Source organism: Dermochelys coriacea, chromosome 7, assembly GCF_009764565.3.
Source record: "Dermochelys coriacea isolate rDerCor1 chromosome 7, rDerCor1.pri.v4, whole genome shotgun sequence".
In the NCBI taxonomy this organism is placed as follows: domain Eukaryota; kingdom Metazoa; phylum Chordata; order Testudines; family Dermochelyidae; genus Dermochelys; species Dermochelys coriacea.
Genome location: NC_050074.1, coordinates 41,150,449 through 41,172,057, shown reverse-complemented (window position 1 = coordinate 41,172,057; position 21,609 = coordinate 41,150,449). Strand labels below are relative to the sequence as shown.

At 39.0% G+C, this 21,609-nt stretch overlaps 1 protein-coding gene across 4 annotated transcripts in view; it reads left to right on the top strand.

The window, feature by feature from the left end:
* IARS1 (isoleucyl-tRNA synthetase 1) overlaps positions 1 to 21,609 on the top strand; it is a 178,299-nt gene that overhangs the window by 78,236 nt on the left and 78,454 nt on the right. For all 4 annotated transcript variants that reach the window (XM_038410534.2, XM_038410535.2, XM_043518835.1 and 1 more), the window contains 3 exons: positions 11,136 to 11,262; positions 16,514 to 16,587; positions 17,362 to 17,556. In XM_038410534.2, coding sequence (XP_038266462.1) covers positions 11,136 to 11,262; positions 16,514 to 16,587; positions 17,362 to 17,556 — 396 coding nt within the window. The remainder of the gene's footprint in view (positions 1 to 11,135; positions 11,263 to 16,513; positions 16,588 to 17,361; positions 17,557 to 21,609) is intronic.

The window sequence follows — 21,609 nt, the reverse complement described above, 5'->3', positions numbered from 1 at the left end:
TGTGCCACCACATTTGGTTTTCAGCATATAAAAGCCAGGGCTGGCATTGTGAGGTAGAAAGCGGGGCAATTGACTGGGGCCCCACACCACAGAGGGCCCCACAAAGCTAAGTTGCTCAGGCTTCAACTTCAGTCCCAGGTGGCAGAGCTCAGAGCCCCGTGCTTTAGGTCTGCACATCGGGGCTTTGGCTTCCTGCCCTGGGTTCCAGTGAGTCTAACACTGGCCCTGCTTGGTAGACCCCCTGAAACCTGCTCGTGGCCCCCCCAGGGGGCCCCGGACCCCATTTTGAGAACTGCTGCTCTAAAGTGTTTGTTGCTATGAGAAACAGGCGAGCAAAGGAAAATATTACCATACAAAAAAGACTGAAAATACTAATGATTTCAAAAATTAGTAGGGCACATCTGGAAAGAATACAGTTTCCTTTTACTGAGGTGACCCTAACTCTTTGTGTAGGGTAGATGGCATGTGGACTATTGTAATAAACTTCCATGAGTTGGAGGGGAGAGAGTCTTTTCTTGAAAATTCTGCACGTCTTTGCAAACTCTTTGATTTTTTTTTTCATCTCTATTAATCCCCTTGCTACATGTTAAATTAGGTCTATGGCATAGTATTGGAGCTAATTAAAGTATCAGAATGGCATGATATTCACTTACTCTTCTCCTTGAATTAAAACAATTAAAAATTAATTTGAGGCACATTGAGAGTCAGTTATTGTAGGATAAATTAACACAAAGGAGATTTTAGATTCTAGGGTTTTTGAGATGCCTGTTTTACAATTACTGCCTTTTTAATGTTATACTAAGTTCAGACTATTTTTTCAACCAAAATGTGTTCAGATTTTCAGGAAACCTTGGTGTTTGAAATTGAGGGACTAGTGCTATTTATTAGATTCTACTTACGCCTACATTAATACAGCTTACTTGTGATGTGCAGCAACCACACTGGTTTCTGGTTTTAGGATTTGCTTGAAGAGAGAATTTCCATTATGCCAAAGGGCAGATTAGTTTTGGGCCCCAGATAAGATTAGACAAATTAACATTTGAGACCTAAGATAGGATTTGAATTTGTAGAAGAGGAAGAAGACTAGTGCAGTAGCTTACTCCTCCATCATACTATCTTTCTTATTCTAGTTAAGGTAATTCTCTTTTTTCCCCCTAACTCTTAAAATAGTGTATGGTTAAATGTTCGGCTTTTGCACTAAATGTCAGGATTAAAAATGTGTGTCTTAAAATAGCTCATAGCCCAAGAAGCTTCTTTTAATCATTAGAAATTTATCAAGTGAAACTTGACTAACTATAGCTAAGTTACTGTGGCTTTCAGAAGAATGTAGTGAGTAAAAATAGTTGATGATGGTTGAAGAAGAATGAGTATATATTAAATATTTAATGTATTTAAAGCTATATAATCAGACACATAATTTCAGCTAACAGTTAAAGTTGTTTTGGTGGTAAAGTAAGTGACATTTCTGCTATAGCAGTATTTGACAGTACTATTTACTTGAATATTTACACTGTTGTCTTCAGCAAGACATGGAAATAATAGTGATGAGACAGTAGTTCTATATCTTGTGCTGGGAGGAAGAAATGGACATGTGTGACAACTCATTTAGTGCTGCAGTGCACGTATGAGCTCTGGAGTAGAATGAGTTTAAATCAATATTTAGTTTTACAGTATGAGCACTGTAGAAACACTTCAAAGTAGGCTTATGAAAAAAGAACAGCTGTCTTAGTCTTTCCTGTCAATCATTTTTATTTAATCAATATGTACTCCTTTATATTTTTTTATCCCTGCCCATCAATTTTGAAAATAAAAAACATGTTATATTAGAAAGTACCAGAACTAATTCTAACCAGTATTAGTCTCCAGAATGTTTCTGAATGGGGGTGGAAATTCTGACCAGATCAGCAACAATGAGTTAATTATTTCTATGTTAATATATAATTCAGGGCTAGAGCCACTGTCTGCTCCTCTTCCCATCCTACACCTAAGGTCACATAGGCGTAGACACCTCAGATCTTAGACACACTGCAGTATTTACTCTTGGAGGACAGGGAAAACAATTTTCCTGTAGAACTTGGCTGACAAAGATCCTGTTTGAAGGACTTTATATCCCATTGGACCTGATGGCTTGCTTTTTGCCAGTGTAAAATTTGGTATTAGATACTTAACTTGGGAAAAGGATGGGTCAGACAAAGAAAAATGATTGATAGTTCACAATGAAAGATTGAGGGAGAGTAAATCTGGTTTCCATAGAACCTTCTTGCAGAAGCCTGAATTTAAATTTCACTGAAGAAAAGAAAAGGAGTACTTGTGGCACCTTAGAGACTAACAAATTTATTAGAGCATAAGCTTTCGTGAGCTACAGCTCACTTCGATGAAGTGAGCTGTAGCTCACGAAAGCTTATGCTCTAATAAATTTGTTAGTCTCTAAGGTGCCACAAGTACTCCTTTTCTTTTTGAGAATACAGACTAACACGGCTGCTACTCTGAAAACTGAAGAAAAGCCCACTTATGTCATTTATAAGGCTTTACGTCACTCTGGCAATGTTGGGGCTTTAAAACTTTTACAGGTTTTTATGCTCCTGGGGAATTGACTGAGAATAGGAACAGTTAACTAACAATAGAATAATTAACAACACTACGCAGACAGGCTGCTACCTTTCTGCCTTAGAGAATGAGATCAATTAACCATCAGCAGACACGATAACAAAATGTGGTAGGTTTTTTGTTTTGTTTTTTTTCCAAAAGCTATTTTCATTAACTTAAAAACAAACAATGTTCAGTAACATGATACTAATATTGAATTAAGTGTTTTTTTCAATTCTCAAGAAGTTCAATCTTACTAGGCAGGCAGGCTGCTATATTTGTGCCTCAGGGACATTCCTGCATAATGAAAAGACCTACACTCCTCTATGCTCCTCAAGCCGCAGTATCAAGAGAGAGGGACAGTGTCTCTCGCGCTTGTTGGCTATCTCCTCCCCTTGATGATGATCGACGTCTTGCCCGCAGGCATGCACGCCCAGTGCCCCCCTCCAGTGATTTGCATCTCGGAAGCTGCTCCAGACATGCTGGAACAGACATGCTGCCGGGGAAGAGATGTGTACCCCCGCAGGGTTCTCTTGCGTTTTTCTGCGCAGGGGGCACAGAAATATGTGGGCCTGCATGGGCGCAGAATTCTGTCAGGATTAGCAGTAGAAGGAGTTGGGGTTTATGGGGGGATGGAAGAGCAGAGATGAGGTCTCTAGGAAGGGAATGGGTATCTTGGACAGATAGTCTTGATCTTTCTTCAGGAACTACAGGAAGAACATTGAGTATCTTCTTTCCCTTTTGTGATTGGAAGAGCATGATGTGTGGTTGAGAAGCAAGCTTTGGAAAATTAACTCAAGGACTGTTGCTGTTCCCTGCAACACAATAAGCAAATATTTGTATAGATATTATTTGGAATAGTTAGTGTTCAGTTCATGCATTATTGTAAAAGTTCTAAATAGAAGGTGCTCTTGATATTTTCTGATGTACAGAAAAGCCACATGTGTCAGACTGGAAAATCAGTAGCTATTTCTGTTGAAACAAAATAAAGGGACAGAGTACCACGTGGCGGAACGATTAGCTGATTGGTAAGACTGTTAGCCTTTGGCATTTGACCAGTCCAAAAATAATTAGTCGATTGATCAGTCACACATTGTCCTTCTTAAAAATGGTTAAACATTTTAAAGCGCTAATTTTATTAGAACAGTAGCAACAGTAACAAAATATCAGGGGTCACTTGATGAAATTAATAGGCAGCAGGTTTAATGCAAACAAGGAAATAGTTTTTCACACAATGTATAATTAACTTGTGGAAACTCATGGCCATGGAATGTTGTGGTGGCCAAAAGTATGACTGTGTTCAAAAAAGGACTAGTTAAGTTCATGGAGCCCATGTCCATCACTGGCTATTAACCAAGACAGTCAGGTCTGTAACCCCATGCTCGTGGTACCCCTAAACCTCTGCCAGAATCCAGGAAGGGCAGACGTGGGTTGGTCTCTCCAAAATTGCCCTGTTCTGTACATTCCTCCTGAAGCTCTGGTACTGGCCATTGTAAGAGACAGGATACTGGGCTAGATGGACCATTGGTCTGACCCAGTATAGCAGTTCTTATGTTCTGATTATACCAATTGATGACCCTCATGTTATAAATCCAACAGAGCAGCATACCATTGCTGTTAGTGAGCCCCATCTGTAGAAGATGACATGATCTCTAGTGTTGCACTAAAAGCTAGCATCAGGCTCAGACAATTTCTCTAGAAAAAAGAAGCATGGCTTTATAGCTCAAGGGGAGAAAGAATTCAAATGTTTAAACTTTCCCAGTTATTGTACACATTAAGGGAAATAAATTACTTTTTTTTACACATTTTGAGGAGGCAGAGAAAAAACTCTTAAGCATTTTAATGTCACTGGGGGATTGTACCAGCCTCTGGCTATGTTAAATAGGACTAATAATTTAAGCTAATCACAGTGTCTAAGAACTTCTTAAAAGAAGGAAATTAGTTTCTGTAAGAGCAGTGTAAAGAGAAGTTTTCCACACTGGTGGAGTGATGGTCACATGCTAATGTTTGTAATACAGTTTCCACTTGTGATTGGAGAGATGGTCTCTGAAGGTCAGTATGAAGAGTTTTAGAGTAGCAGCCGTGTTAGTCTGTATTCGCAAAAAGAAAAGGAGTACTTGTGGCACCTTAGAGACTAACAAATTTATTAGAGCATAAGCTTTCGTGAGCTACAGCTCACTTCATCGGATGCATTTGGTGGAAAAAACAAATAAATAAATCTCTCCTCTGTTTTTTCCACCAAATGCATCCGATGAAGTGAGCTGTATCTCTCCTCTGTTTTTTCCACCAAATGCATCCGATGAAGTGAGCTGTAGCTCACGAAAGCTTATGCTCTAATAAATTTGTTAGTCTCTGAGGTGCCACAAGTACTCCTTTTCTTTTTAGTATGAAGAGTGTTATAGTAATAAGTTTCAACTCTGAAAGAATCCGTGAAGCCTGAATATTCTTAATTTCGGTGCAAGAAAGCTTAACCGTTAGATTTCTTTAAGCTATTTCAGCCATAATTACTTGACGTTGGTAGTTACAGGGCTTGTATTCTTAGCACAAACAAAAAAGGATAGTGTAGTGGAAGATAACTTTTGAAGGTAAAAAGGTCAGAAAAAATTAGCAAAAAGTTACATCATTTAGTTATCTGTCTCAAGTATTTTTGTTATCTGATGCTTCCTTAGTTGGCCGAAGAAGCTTTCAGGCCTAGTAGTAATCTCATCCATTGAGATTTCCAATGCACCTGTATCAGCATAAATGAAACTGTTTAAAGAGCCAGTACCTTCAGCAGGCTGCAGAAGAGGTTTTAATTGCTGGTGGTGTAAGATCTGACTTGTGGACCAGACTGCTTATGCTCCAAGAAATCCTGGATGAATTTTGGGGTGGGAAGGGAAAGTGACTGGAAGAGGCAAGCAATAAATGACTTAGCCTGTTTTTCCGCTCAGTATGTCGAAGGTGAAGAGAAAACTGCTAGGTCTTTTTCGCAGATAATGATCAAAGAGATTCAACATCATATATATTTAAGGCCAGATCGGACTCTTATGATCATGGAGTTTGACCTCCTACCTAACATAAGTAATAGAACCTCACCCACTAATTTCTGTATCAAGTCCGTAACTTCTGTTAGAACTATAGAATGTCTTTTAGAAAAACATCCAGTCTTGATGTTGATACTTCAAGTGATGTAGAATCCATCACATCACCAGAACAATTGTGCCAATTGTTAATTACCTTCACTGTTTTAAATAACATAATTTTTTTTAGTCTAGGTTTGGATCCCTATATTTGGATCGTATTATGCCTTTTTCTGCTAGATCAAAGAGCAGTCTATTATCTGAAACCTCTTTCCAGTGTAGGTACTTGTAGATGATGATGGTTACTTTTTAACTTTCTGTCGGATAAATGAAATAAAATTTCTTGAGTCTCTCACTATAACTCAAGTTTTCCAGATCTGGTATTGTTTTTGAAGCTCTTTTCTGAACCCATCCACTTTTTCAATGTCCTGCTTGAAGTGTGGACACAGAACTGGATACAGTAGTCCAGTAATGCTTTCACCAATATCACAGAGAGAGGAAATATCACCTCCCTATTCCTTCTAATTGATTTTCCTTTGCTTATACATCCAAGGAGTGCATTAGTCCTCTTAGCTACAGCATTGCCTTGGGACCTCATGTTCAATTAGTTGTCTACAGTGACCCCTTAGTTCTTTCAGTGTGACCACATCTGAGGAGAAATTCACCCTTCTTTTGTGATCTATGTCCTTTGTTTTTAGACCTTGCATTTGATTGTGTTAAAATGCTGGTTGTTAAAATGAGCCCACCTTACCAAGAAATGGAAGGGTGGTCTGTATCCATCACTCTTTACCACACCACCAATTTCTTTGTTAATGTCCAGTAATTATCTTGGTTCTTTTTTTTTTGGTTACTGAAAAACATACTGAATAGTATTGTCAATAACTGACCCTTGTGAGACCCCACTAGAAACACCTACACTGGATGACCATTACCTATTTACAATTACTCTGAGATCTCTCTGTCAAGTGTTTTTAATCTATTTAATATGGGCTCCATTGGAGGATTTTTGGGGGGGCAGGAGGGCGGGATGATTCAGATTTTATGGGAGAGTCAGGGCTAAGTCAGATACCTAACACAAATCTATTATTTCAACCGTTGCCTTTATTAACCAGACATTTGATCTCATCAAATAACGCTATCAAGTTTGTGTGTTTGACAAGACCTATCTTCCATAAAACCATGTTGATTGGCATTAATTATGCTACTGTCCTTTAATTCTTTATGGCTTGCCCATTAAGTTCTCGCACCTGTGATTCTTCAGTTTGGGAATCTGTGATCAGTGGCAGCTGCCTTTAAAACAAGAATTTTTGGATTAATAGTGTGAACAAAGCATTAGAGACTCTCAGCAGGTCCCTATATCTGTCTGGTTCCCCTGAACAGCTACTGCCCCTTTCTCTTTAAACCCTGCTGTAGTTCTTTTGTTCTTCTGGTCAAAACCAGTTCAGTAGGCTCAGTAGGAGGTCTAGCTAGAATCCTCAGGGCCAGTAGTTCAGGCTCTGTATGTTAACAGCTGAGATGTGGCTTAGCTTGAGTTCCGTTCCTTCTTACCTGTTTTTCAAGACATACCCTTGCTGAGAGAAACCAATATAATCATATAGAAAATACAATAGTAACAAGGTCAATATACAGTACCATAAGTTATCACAAGATGGCTCCCAATCAGTCAACCTGATACACATTTAAAGAATTCCTTCTTTTTGTCCTTAACCCTGCTGGCCATAATTTTTTTAATTGATACCTTGAGCTTCCCTTATAAACTGTTGATTATACTAGTTGCGATCCACATCTTTGTTTTTCCATTTGTTAATCAATAATTTTTTTTATTGCTGCTTTCACCTCACCATTTAACCGAGATGGCTTTTTAACCAGTGAAGCCTTCTTTAGTGTTTGTGGGATTTATTTTTTGGAATCTAGCAAAGCATATTTAGACAGACACACCCTCAGATATTATGGTGATGAGTACTATAGAAAATCCTAACATGGTTGCTTGAAGGATGCCTCTGGAAGAGTTTCTGCTTGAATCACTGGCTGGATAGGCAGGTGAAAATTAGGAAATTCACACTACTGCTGGATTGCATACATCTGCATTACATCTGGCTATCATATATTGGACTATATTTGTTTCACCAAACTGATCAATGTTCATACTCTTTGGCAAATTACTCGTTTTGAATTGAATTGAATTTCATTAAATATTTGAGACTCATAAGTATTGCAACTTGAATTTCATTAATTTTATTTTAATGTTTTGCTTTTCTTGAATTAGTAAACTAATCAGTAGATTATTAGTAGGTAGTTAGCATTTTTCCATACTATTTTGCATACTTGCATGCAAGTACTTTTGAGTCATGGCTATTTCAAATCTTAGAAAAAAACAATCAATAAAATGTTCCTGTAGATAAGTCAGGATCTTTTTACCCTCTTTCAGTTTTTAATAATTGGGTGGGGTTTGGGGAGTGGAATTAGGGGAATATCAACACTAGTGCTATGAGGGATGTAGGTAAAGTCAGTGAGGAAAAAATATTTCAAAAGCACCCAAGTCCTATTTACTCTTTACAACTTAAGACTTAAACTCTATGATCACCTGGGTGCTTTTGACATTTTAAATCTTTGAATGTCTTTTTGAAAATCAAAAATAATTCTGGATATTTTTCCCTTAAATTTTGTACACTCTTACTTGTGTATCTGTGACATTTGGCTTAAAGAAATATATCACCAGCTCAGTAATGTTTATAAGCCTATGGTAATACAGAGTCTGAAAATGTAGTAGTGCCTTGATGTTCAATGCATTGACTTCATAAGCAATATGCATAATGAATTTTAAGTTCCCAGGGCTGCTTCCTACAACCCACCGCTTCTTTTATGTGCTGTGACTTTTAAAATGTTTCTTTAGGCATGAAAGTAATATGCTGTTGACCTCAAAAGTTACCACTTTTTCTATTACATTGTATAGTCACTGAATTGAATTAAACAGTTATGTCTTAAAATTCTCTTCAGCTGTAACTATGTGTTTATAAGGCTGTAAAGCCCCAAATGAGTTATGCAAGTGAATCCCATAATTCTCAAAAAAAATTCTCTCTAGGCCTGAAAGGTTGTCTTTATATTGAGCTTTAGCATGTAACTCTTTTTATTTTTGTATTGGTGCTTCTATCACTTGAAAATAATCCTTTTTAAAAAAAAGTTTTTTAACTAAAGAACTGGAAAATGCACAAGTTCTTTTTTGAGTGATAGCATATGCCCATTTCCAGTGTAGGTGCACACGCAACTACAGCAGAATGGACATGTGCAACACAGCTCAAAGAAGAACTGTTACAAGAAGGTAACTGAGGTTTGGGTTTGTTTTTTTTTAACAAATACAGCAGGCTGTGGCCTGTGACTATGTAGAGAATGTGAATAATCAATTGTTAACTGAACTATCAGATTAATTAGTCTTGACAGAGTATAATCCTCAACATTATCTTTGATCTCCAAGATATTTCATACGCTCAGATCTCGTAGTTAAACATTTCTTAAAGCCCATTAAGCTAGAAATGAAGTCTTCAAAGAGTGCTGCCATTGACTGCATTTTTTTTTTTTTTTAATTTGAGACCCATGAAAAGTTTTACGAAGAATAGGGCAAGAGCCATCACCTTGTGGGAGAGTTAGTGGATCTGGAACTTTGTTTATTCTCAAGGATCCATGCTCTGGAATAGTCTCTAACTCATGCAGTGTTGATAGAAGTGATATCCATGGAGCAAAGGCTGGTGATAGGTGCTAAACAGCTGCCCACAGTGGTGAGCTGGAGCCGGTTTGCACCAGTTCACTGGAACCGGTTGTTAAATTTAGAAGCCCTTTTAGAACCGGTTGTCCCACGAGGAAAATTTGGTGGGTGCAGAGCACCCACCAGCAGCTCCCCACCCTGCACCCAGCCCCAGCTCACCTCCGCTCCGCCCCTGAATGCTGTTCCACTCTGCTTCCTCTCCCCACCCCTTCCCCCTGGTTTCCCGGGAATCCGCTGTTTGCGCGGGAAGCCTGGGAGGGCTGAGAAGCAAGCGGCGGCTTCACGCTCAGGCCCAGGGAGGCAGAGGTGGAGGTGAGCTGGGGCAGGGAGCAGTTCCCCTGAGTGCCCCCCGGGTTACCTGCTGCGGCGTGGGCGGCCCTCCTCACGCCCCCCTGTCCCAGCTCCCCTCCCCCCTCCCTGGACCTGAGCGCAAAGCCGCCCGCGCGAATAGCTGATTTGCAGGAAGCGGGGGAGGGAGGCGGGGGGGAAGCAGAGCAGGGCGGCGTGTTCAGGGGAGGAGGTGGAGCAGAGGTGAGTTGGGGCCGGGCCGGTGGTGGGGAATTAACTGTGGGTGCTCTGCACCCCCCAAATTCTCCCCGTGGGTGCTCCAGCCCCGGAGTACCCACACAGTTGGTGCCTAAGGCGTCACTTTTGATGTGATCAGTGGGGGAGTGACCGCTCCCCCTGCTCCCGCCCCTAGCTTTGCTACCCCACACCTAGGAGCCAGAGGGACCCGCCAGATGTTTCCTGGGAGCTGCCCCAGGTAAGCACTGGTGGGACTCCCCACCTTGCCCCCCAGCAGGTCCCTCGGGCTATTAGGGGCAGGCAGGGTGGGCATCCACTACGGTGGCCCACGAGACCCTCCTGCCTGGTTCTGGAGGCAGTCAGGGGAGGGGGGTGGATGGGGCAGGGGTCCCGGGAGGGGGGTGTCTAGGAACGCGGGGGGTTGGATGGGGCAGGAGTTCCGGGGGCAGGGGCGGGGCAAGAGTCCCGGGGGGTGGGGCAGGCCACGACCCCCTCGTGGGGTGAGGAGGGAACCGGTTGTTAAATGTTAAGATTTTGGCAGCTCATCACTGGCTGCCCACAGTGCCAATTTAGCCTAGTACAACTGAACCTTTAACAATTGTCTTACAACCCCTTAGAAGATTTTCATGCATTAGCCCAAAATGGGTGGGTGGCTGGAAGCCTGCAATATCAGAATCCTCAGTTAATGTCAAAAAGATTGTTTGTTTGTTTTTTTCAGAACTGTTTTAGTAAGATAGTGATAATGTGAATTTTTCTAATTCTTTATCTCAGCTTTTAGTAGAAAATTCCTAAAGAAAGGTATTCCGGAGAAGTGTGAACATCATTATTACCTTTTGTATGGGTATAATATACATCTATGGGCACATTGTAGATATTTGTGTAATCTAACACACATGTTGATTGAATTACTTTGAAAATGAACAATCAAACGTAATATTCTTGCACTTGCATAGCACATTTGAGGATCTGTTGGAGTCAGAAGAAACAATACTATTATTTTTTTCTCCAGAGGTCATACAAGTAATAAATGCAATTCCTAGCAAATGGTCAACACAGTAACCTGAAACTACACTAATTATTGCAAATTTCAAAAAGTAAATCACTTTTGTTGTGGTATGGAGGTATGAATGTAATGTCTGTCTATCAGATGACTTAAAGGTTTAGTTTGCAGATAATAATTTAATTGCTGTTAACTTTCGTAACAGGGTTCCTGACTTTGTGAGAGAGAAACGTTTTGGAAACTGGCTGAAAGATGCACGCGACTGGGCTATTTCCAGGAACCGATACTGGGGAACACCTATCCCTTTGTGGGTCAGCAATGATTTTGAAGAGGTATGTAAGAAAACAAAAATATCCAGTTATTGACAAAAGAAATCCTGCTGTGTTACAAAGTTGGTTTGCTTAGTTTCCTAGAGCACAGAACTGTCTTAGTGCTTTGCAGTTTGAAGTGCTTTGCTAATAGTTCTTAAAACTGCCATGCAGGCAGAGGACAAAAAGTAGTGCTTTTTTTCTTCATCTCTCTAATGTAAAATTTCAGGTGTATTTTTCTTGTTTGTTTTTTATCTTTTAAATTGAGCTCTACCCTGGAAGAATCTACAGCGTTAGGAGAACTAGTGAAATTATAACATCGTAAGATAAAACTGAGAAGAGAAGGATTTTTTTTTTAGTCACTATTTTTCTGCTTTTGATTTTAATTTTTAACACCCAGGAAAAAGTCTGTGTATAACTGGTAGTTACAAACCGCCTAAGATTTTCTCTTGCAAGTTAAGCCTACATTAGTAGAAAAGCTAACATATAAATATATGGTAATGGACTGGGTGAGTTGTAAGGTGTCTCAGCATTAGTAGCATGAAGTAAATGTACAAAACTATATACTGGGCTAATTGGCAGTGCCCAAGTTCCTGGTCTCATAAAATACCCAGATATTCAATTTCTTTAAAGGTAAAATACTCCTACTTTAGGGATCAGCTTGATTAGTCAATTCTGATAACAGAAGTAGGTGGAAGAAGAAAACAAGTGAAGTTGTCAGGATGCCCATATAAGCCTGAATGGTGGTGATAGCATTCTGAAGCTTCTTTTCCTTTCTACCCCCCTTGCTAATAAGGAGGTAACACACATTATCACTCTGGACTGAAGCAGGATAACTGAGAAAATATATGTAGGTAAAAAGTAACTTTTATGCCTCACACCCTTTCCCTGTTCTTATGTTTAAAAACATTTCTACTGCCCAACAGAGCAAGATCAAATTATTTCTAACTTGACCTACTGTTTACTTTTATAAACAAAAAGGTATGTTTTCCATAAAAATGGACACAAATATTACTGTATTGTTCGTATATGTTGGCAGTCTCTGCTGTCTTACTGTACTATAAAAACTTAAATTTGAGAAGCTACCGTTTATATTAATCCATCTTGCTTTCCTGCTTAGAGATGCTTCAGGCTTCTGTTATGGTGTCTTGCTGATTTTGACATGATCTTCCTAGGGCCACTGATGAGGCAGGCCTCATCAAATGAGGAGAGGTTTTATACAGCAGGGAGGTGGTGGAGACTCTTAGGCTAAGTGAATCCTGACCTGCATCTAACAGCTGTGTATTATCCTTCCCTTGCAGTATTATGTCCTGCGTGACCCTTGGAAAAACTAGGAGACATTCTCAAACTGGTTTCAGAGTAGCAGCTGTGATGAAGTGAGCTGTAGCTCACGAAAGCTTATGCTCTAATAAATTTGTTAGTCTCTAAGGTGCCACAAGTACTCCTATTCCCAAACTGTGATCCCTGGACTATTTGTTGGTGGTCCATGAAGAGTTGATTGGTTGCTTTATGCTAACAATGTTTCCCTGCAGCAGATGCTATACTGCATTGAGATGGCTAAAAATAAAACAAACACTTTCTTATATTACTCTTCCTTGGAAGCAATCGCTGTAATTCTCTGAGTGCCCACCTGTGGATTAAAATCCACTTCTATGACTGACATTTTTGTACCTAATGGGTACAGAATGACCAAGTCAAAATGAAAATACTCTATACTAACTGGTAAGACTTTTAGTCATATGAAAAAAATTCAGTAGTGTACTATGCTAAAATATTTCAAGTTTGGTCCTGCAGCTGAAAAAGACTGGACAAAAGACTGCACTATCCATATTTGCTTCTGGTAATGCCCTTACAATCTCTATCACTCTTTTACTGATGAAATCTTTACAATTCCTTTTCTAATTTGGAAGATTGAGCTTCGTGTCCATGCAGTTTAGTGCAAATAGCCTCCAGGGGTCAGACATTGGGGAAGAAATGGTCGAATGCATACAGACATCTCTCATTTCTCCTGAGACTGCATGTACCCACTGGCTAGAAAGCAAGTCTTGAGGTTTGGTAATCTGGTATGGCCACTGGGCCACAGTAAAATTCAAACTGAGTTGTACCTATATTCACTCATATTTTATATGAAAGGGGATGTTGTTTCAAAATTAATATAAAAGATAGGTTAACATTGGAACACTCAGAGCTCTTAAATTTTACCTTGGTCCAGTAGCCATACCAGATCACTGAACCTCAACAATGTGCCCTTCAAAAAGGAACACTCCATGCATGCAATTATATTTTTCATGTTAAAATCAGAAAAAAAATGTGATTTATTTTTTAATATATAGAAAGGTGACTAATTGGTAGTAAAGTGAAATACACTACAAATCAATATCTCGTCTCTCACAGTTTTATTTTAGCTGCACAAAGTTTTGGCATATTATAAGGTAGTAGAAGCACATAGTGGAAGGTGAGCTTTGAAACTTGTGTTTTTTATTACTCTGTGAAAATCATTGTTTTGAGAGCTTAAACCTACAAGTTTCTGAAGAAAGGACTAAGCAGAAAATCCCATTTCAACTAGATGTAAAATCTTTTAACACAGCACGACCAGATTTATAAAGCAGGAAGATGATAAAATGTTTAAGTTCTAGAAAACTGGCTTACAGTTTAATTGAAGTTGCTGAATATTTAGTGAAGATGTGGTTCAGATGCTTTGGTGTGGCTTGGAGCGCCTGTCACTCAACTGAGGCATTTGACCAACTAGTTTTATTGCCAGTAGTCTTGTATAACAGCACTAACCACAGGAAATCCTTGGTTATGCTGTTTTGAATCTGTGAGGAACTCTTTTCTATGTCCTGCACCCAGTCTGTTTTGTTTCCGCTTGTCAAGTTGCTGCTAGGCTGCCACCTCTAGATCATCTTGTCAAGCATTCTTCATATAAATCATTCCCTGTAAGTTTCTTTTAAAGCTCCTAGGTGGTTTGCTTGATACTGATATGCAGGTGGGAATCTTCTGTTCTCTCTTCTCATAACACAAGGACAAGGGGAAAATCAAAATGGATAAGTTTCACATGTGTAATTAAACTGTGGAGCTCATGGTTTCAACAACTTCTTATGGCAGACATGAACAATATTCAAAAAGGACTGGACATTTATATGGATATCAAAAATATCCAGATTTACAATTGATAACAAACATTTCTTCTTTGAGTGCTTGCTCATGTACATTCCAATATAGATGTGTGTGCGAAAGGGATATTACATTTCATGCTTCAGGATTAAGCCAGTCTGTAACTATCAGATACCATGATTAGACCTTGTGTGGGACAGACTATCCCCCCCATCTGCCTGCTTGAAGGATATTTGCTCCTTTCTCTGAAGCATCTGGTACTGTCTATTGTCAAAAAGAAAAGGAGTACTTGTGGCACCTTAGAGACTAACAAATTTATTAGAGCATAAGCTTTCGTGAGCTACAGCTCACTTCATCGGATGCATTTGGTGGAAAAAACTCTCCTCTGTTTTTTCCACCAAATGCATCCGATGAAGTGAGCTGTAGCTCACGAAAGCTTATGCTCTAATAAATTTGTTAGTCTCTAAGGTGCCACAAGTACTCCTTTTCTTTTTGCGAATACAGACTAACACAGCTGCTACTCTGAAACCTGTCTTTTGTCAGAGACAGGTTACTGGATTAGATGAACCTCAGGTCTGATCCAAACTGCGTACTCCTATGTTCCTTTGATGATGTTGAATTGTAGGTATAGATTGAAACACTGGGCAGTGTGTGTCCTGCCAGTCTGATTCCTAAATGCTGGAAAACTGGCCCACCATTAAATATAATTACCAATCTGGGTTCTGCACCTTTGTCTATTCTGTGAATCTGTTCTAGCTGCAGCAATTTCATGGAAGATTCTCCTGGAGGTTTGGTTGTGCAGATGTAAGTTTTCTGCTGGGTACAGGATGTCTTAAGGACACACATTTTTCTTCCTTGATAGATTTACTCTGATTTTTACTTTAAATAAGATACATCTCTCAACAATATGTCTTCTGCTGAAGCAAACATTGGTAGAAAGATTGAGGCAGCTCCAATCCATGGATAAGTATTTTTAAAAGCCCCTTTACTGCTTTTTTATATGGAGTCAAAATGCTACTTGTGCATTGAAATGCTAGTCTCTAAAAGCACTAATAAATAGGGAGTATTTTATCTAGAACACATTATTTAAAAGTCTGAAAAAATGCTAATTGTTGCTAATCTGAAGTGCTAAATCCCATTTTTCTTAGATTTGTGAAAGGGATGTTGTCAACTCTCAGGCAGGGACAGAGAATAACCCTATAGTCTGGTATTTAGAGCACTCACCTAGGATGTTGGAGACCCAAGTTTGCGTTCCTGCTCCAGTGACTATTTAAGCATTAATACACAGTGGAACAGCTTCAATAGGAGAGACTGAGAGAGACCTGCTCCAGAATATCCCATAACCCAGTGATTAGTGTATTCTCCTGCAGTGTAGGAAATATAAATTCAAATTTCTGCTCCACATCAGGCAGAGGAGGGAATTGAACTTGGGTTTCCCACAGCCCAGATGAGTGAATCACTGAGCTAAAAGGTGATCACTTACGCATTTTTAACTCTACTTTTATGGAGTAAATATCAGGGGGTTGTGGAAAGTTTGACTTTGAAGGGGTCACTACCCCTAAAAAAGTTGGGAAATACTGATTTAGAACATGGGTGTCACTTCTGGATCTGAGCCAGTTCTATTTTGCTAATGTTTCTAGTTTAAATGGTTAATGACATTATACAGCAGTTCACATTTGTAGGTGAAGACTATTTCGACTCCCTTGCAAAGCAGCATTTTTCTAGTGGTCAGAGCAGGAGATTAAGCATCAGTATATCTGGGTTCTGTGCCAAATTTTACCACTGTTTAACTCTGTGATTAGGCAAATTATTAAACCTCTCTGGCCTCTTTTTCTAAATATAAAATGAGATAATCCACTTTTAAAGTGATTCAAGATCTTTGGATGGAAGGTGCTGTTGAAGTGTTAAGTATTGTTGTGTTTTATATAAATATATATTGGGTTTTAGATTTAAATAATTTTTTCCCTTACACATAGTGAAAACATAACCATAAAATGTTGCAGGATTTCTGTGTAAAAGGGTAAGTTTAACTTACAGTTTGTGGTTAAATACTTCAGCCCTGTATTATACTTGAAAGTGATCCATAATACTGTGAAATTATGTAATATCTCTTAAAATATCCGTTGAATTGGTTCTAAAGTATTTTACTATCTTTTAACAGGTGGTTTGCATTGGGTCAGCGGCAGAACTGGAAGAGCTGTCAGGAGTGAAAATCACTGATCTCCACAGAGAAAGGTCAGTCACTGGGAACATGTTCTCCTGTTGTTAATTAGCAACTGTTAGGCACACAGAAATGTTAGTTATTATTATCTTAAACCTGAAAAACCATTTAGGTTTTAGGAGAGTATGGAGGAAACTAGAATGGCTTTACATATACTGTATTAAGTATATGTATGTTTCTTTCTTGGAAATTCATAGGCAGCAGGTTTAAAACAAACATAAGGAAGTGCTTCTTCACATTAACGCACAGTCAACTGTTGGAACATGTAGCAGGGGTTGTGATGAAGGCCAAAAGAATAACTGGGTTCAAAAAAGCATTAGATAAATTCATGGAGCTTAGGTCCATCAATGGCTATTAGCCAAGATGTTCAGGGATGCAATCCCATTCTCTGGCTGTCCCTAAACTTTTGACTGCTGGAATCTGGGACTGGATGGTGGGATGGATAAATCGATACATTGCCTTGTTCTGTTTATTCCCTCTGAAGCATCTGGCACTGGTTGTTGTCAGAAGACAGGATACTGGGCTAGATGGACCATAGATTTGACCTAGTATTGTCATTGTGATGTTCTTATGGAACTTCAATTTGAGATTGATACTGAATGTACAAAGCAATTTTAAATTGTAAAAAATTTTATATGAAATCTTGGCCTGTTGGAAATCACAGTGAAACTGGGTTTTTTTTTTTTTTTGGTTCCCTATCGAATGAGTAAGCATAATATGGATTAAGTTCTATTACACCAAAGTTCTTAATATTTGGATTAGCATTTGTCCATCTTTTTCTCTTACAGCATTGATCATCTAACCATCCCTTCACGCTGTGGAAAGGGAATGTTGCACCGTGTTTCCGAAGTCTTTGATTGTTGGTTTGAGAGTGGGAGCATGCCTTATGCACAAGTCCATTATCCATTTGAGAACAGAAAAGAATTTGAAGATGCCTTTCCTGCTGACTTCATTGCTGAAGGCATTGACCAAACCAGAGGATGGTAATATACTCTGTTTCAGATTTGAGAGAGAGAGAAAGAGAGAGTGCACTTAACATATGAACCATCCCTAAGTGATGTGCAAACTATAAGCATACAGCTTTCACTAAAATGCAGTTACGTAAGTGGTGGGGGGGAAGTAGTCAGCAAATACTAGGGCAAACTCTTATACTTTCTGAAACTTGCCATTGGATAGTCTCATTGAGAAATTTCCCACAAAGTAAACTGCTTGGAATTCAGTTTATTTACCATAAAGGGAGAAAAGACTGAGTTGACTGACCTGAGACAAAAACTGTTCTGGGAATGGTAGGTATTTCATACCTGATGAGTAAGCCAGTAAACCCCATGGTCTAGATGCAACTTAACTTTTCTGTGTTAGTTTAATGGGAAAGGGCCAAAAGTGTAACGAAGTCAACCCTTGTGTGACTAGTAGGAGACACTCCTTTTCAAAACTATAAACTTCTAGACTTAAGTTTACTTCCATAATGTTGTGAACTGCTCCGTTGACGGATATTTCCTTGACCAAACAAACCTTTCCTGATGTAAACCTAAATCTTTCTCTAATCTCAGGTTTGTCCCTGGTAATGCCTTATATATAATATTTATTTTTTGGTCTTTTTGGCCCATTTAGGAATGTCTGTTTATTATCATGTGTCCTTGAAGTCTTAGTTTTGAGGTTGACTATACTTAGTTTAAAAACCTTTCTTAACTAGACTTTCCTTCCATTGTCCCAAATTAGTGTAGTTCACTGTGTTGAAGTGGTACTTGCACAGTAAACAGATCTGTTAAGTTTCTGGGGTAAGTCTACGCTATCCGCTGGATCAGTGGGCAGCGATTGATCCAGTGGGGATCGATTTATAGCATCTAGTCTAGACGCGATAAATCGACCTCGGAGCACTCTCCCGTCGATTTCTGTACACCACCACCGGGAGAGGTGCAGGCAGAGTCGGCAGGGGAGTGGCAGCAGTCCACTCACTGTAGTGAAGACACTGCGCTGAGTAGGTCTAAGGACGTCTCCATCAGCTACGTTATTCACGTAGCTGAAGTTGCGTAACTTACATCTATCCCTCCTCCCCACCCCCAGTGTAGACCAGGACTAAGTCAGACAGGACTAAGTGAGCTAAATTCAGTATTATTTTTTTATATAACAGACTTGAATGTTCAATTCCAGTCATTTGTATTTTTGCAAATCTCTGAGATTAGAGAAAACGATTTAGGTTTAGTTTCCGAAAGGCGGTGGGTTTGAACAGGTATCATTGAGGGCATGATATGAATACAGAAAAGTTGCATAGGTATAAATGAAGACCTAATTTAATCTTGCAATAATTTCTGGTAGTGATGTGTGAGATGGAAAGAACCAAACTTGATTCCCAAATTCCAGGTTGTGCTTTGAAGGCTGGCAATTAAAAAATATATATTTTATTTGCCAATTGAGCACACAACACAAAATCACAGAGACCAGAACCTTCACATAATTTTGGTTCCTTTGCAGAGTAGGAACTGTACTTTGAACTCTGTACTTTAAATGGATCCTCACCAAAACTTTATACACAGTCAACACTCTTTCATCATTACTACCCCATATTTGCTTTTCTGGGAGCAGTCTCATACTATATGTAAAATTCTGTTAATTATTTATTTCAATTCTGAAGTATTCTTCCTCATTCGTCCTTTCTAATTTTGTTCCATTAACCCTAAAATTACTTTCACTACTTTGTTCCTTACTACATTAAACTCTATTTGCCACCTGCTAGCCCACCTGTTTAGATCTTTCTTCAGTTTGTACTTCCCGTGATTATATATTGATTTATTATTAACTGTACAGTATCAGAATGATTATTAATAAAGAATGTTTAATAGAGTGAATCTCAACATTGAAGACAATCAATATCTTGTTACTTTGAGACACAACTTCCTATAGGTCATGATTATTCTTGACACACTATTCCTTAAGTATTTTTCTAGACATTGTTACTAAGCCCTGAGCCCAGATTCCCTAATTTAATTTATTAGTTTTTATGCAATACCTTATTTGGTAAAAGTCCTAGAAATAGATTTTATTTTATATATATGTGTGTGTGTGTGTGTGTGTGTGTGTGTGTGTATATTATATATATATGTGTGTGTGTGTGTGTGTGTATATGTGTGTATATGTATATATATAAAAATATGGAATATATGTTTATTTTAAAACAAATATTTCTGTATTAAGTATCAGTTCAAGAAGGGGACCTGGGCATCATTGTAGAGAGCTCAATGGAAATCACTGTTCAACACCCAGCTGTGATCAAAAAAAGCTAACATGTTAACACTTCTAGGGAATGAGATGCAGAGTGGAGAATATTCTAGTGCTTTTATATAAATCATTGGTATGGCCTCACCTGTCATATTATATGCAGTACTAGTCACCCTATCTCAAAAAGGATATTGCAAACCTAAATGTGATTCTGAGAAGAGCAATGAGAATGGTCAAAGGCCTGGAAAAACTCTCATAAAGAGAGATGAAAAAGCCTGGGATTGTTTACTTCAGAAAGGAGAACATAAGAACGGCCATACTGGGTCAGACCAAAGGTCCATCAGGCCCAGTATCCTGTCCTCTGACAGTGGCCAATGGCAGGTGCCCCAAGGGAATGAACAGACAGGTTATCATCAAGTGATCCATACCCTGTCACCCAATCCCAGCTTCTGGCAAACAGAGGCTAAGGACACCATTCCTGTCCATCCTGGCTAATAGCCATTGATGAATCTATCTTCCATGAATCTATCTAGCTTCCTTTTGAACCACGTTATAGTATTGGGCTTCAAAACACCCACTGGCAAGGAGTTCCAGAGGTTGACAGTGCGTTGTGTGAAAAAGTACTTTCTTGTGTTTGTTTTAAACCTGCTACCTATTAAATTCATTTGGTGGCCCCTTGTTCTTGTATTATGAGAAGGAGTAAATAGATTTTATAGACCTCTATCATATCCCCCCTTAGTCGCCTCTTTTCCAAGCTCAAAAGTCCCAGTCTTATTAATCTCTCCTCATATGGAAGCCGTTCTATACCCCTAATCATTTTTTTTGCCCTTTTCTGAACCTTTTCCAATTCCAATATATCTTTTTTGAGATGGGGCGACCACATCTGTATGCAATATTCAAGGTGTGGGCATATCATGGATTTATATAGAGTCAATATGATATTTTCTGTTTTATTATTTATCCCTTTCTTGATGATTCCCAACATTCTGTTTGCTTTTTTGATTGCTGCTGCACATTGAGTAGATGATTTCAGAGAACTATCCACAATGACTCCAAGATCTTTCTTGAGTGATAACAGTTAATTTAGACCCCATCATTGTATATGTCTAGTTAGGATTATGTTTTCCAATGTGCGTTACTTTGCATTTATCAACATTAAATTTCATCTGCCATTTTGTTGCCCAGAAACCCAGTTTTGTGAGATCCTTTTGTAGCTCTTCACAGTCTGCCTGGGACTTAACTATCTTGAGGAGTTTTGTATCATCTGCAAATTTCGCCACCTCACAGTTTACCCCTTTTTCCAGATCGTTTATGAATATGTTAAATAGGACTGGAGTACTTGTGGCACCTTAGAGACTAACAAATTTATTTATAGTAATGCATCCGATGAAGTGAGCTGTAGCTCACGAAAGCTTATGCTCAAATAAATTTGTTAGTCTCTAAGGTGCCACAAGTACTCCTTTTCTTTTTGCAAATACAGACTAACACGGCTGCTACTCTGAAACCTTAAATAGGACTGGGCCCAGTCCCCTGGGGACACCACTATTTACTTCTCTCCATTCTGAAAACTGACCATTTGTTCCTACCCTTTATTTCCTATCTTTTAACCAGTTACCAATCCATGAGAGAACCTTCCCTCTTATCCCATGACTGCTTATTTTGCTTAAGAGCCCTTGGTGAGGGACCTTGTCAAAGCCTTTCTGAAAATCTAAATACACTATATCCACTGGATCTCCTTTGTCCGCATGCTTGCTGATGTCCTCAAATTATTCTAGTAGATTGGTGAGGCATGATTTCCCCTTACAAAAAGATTTTGTTGA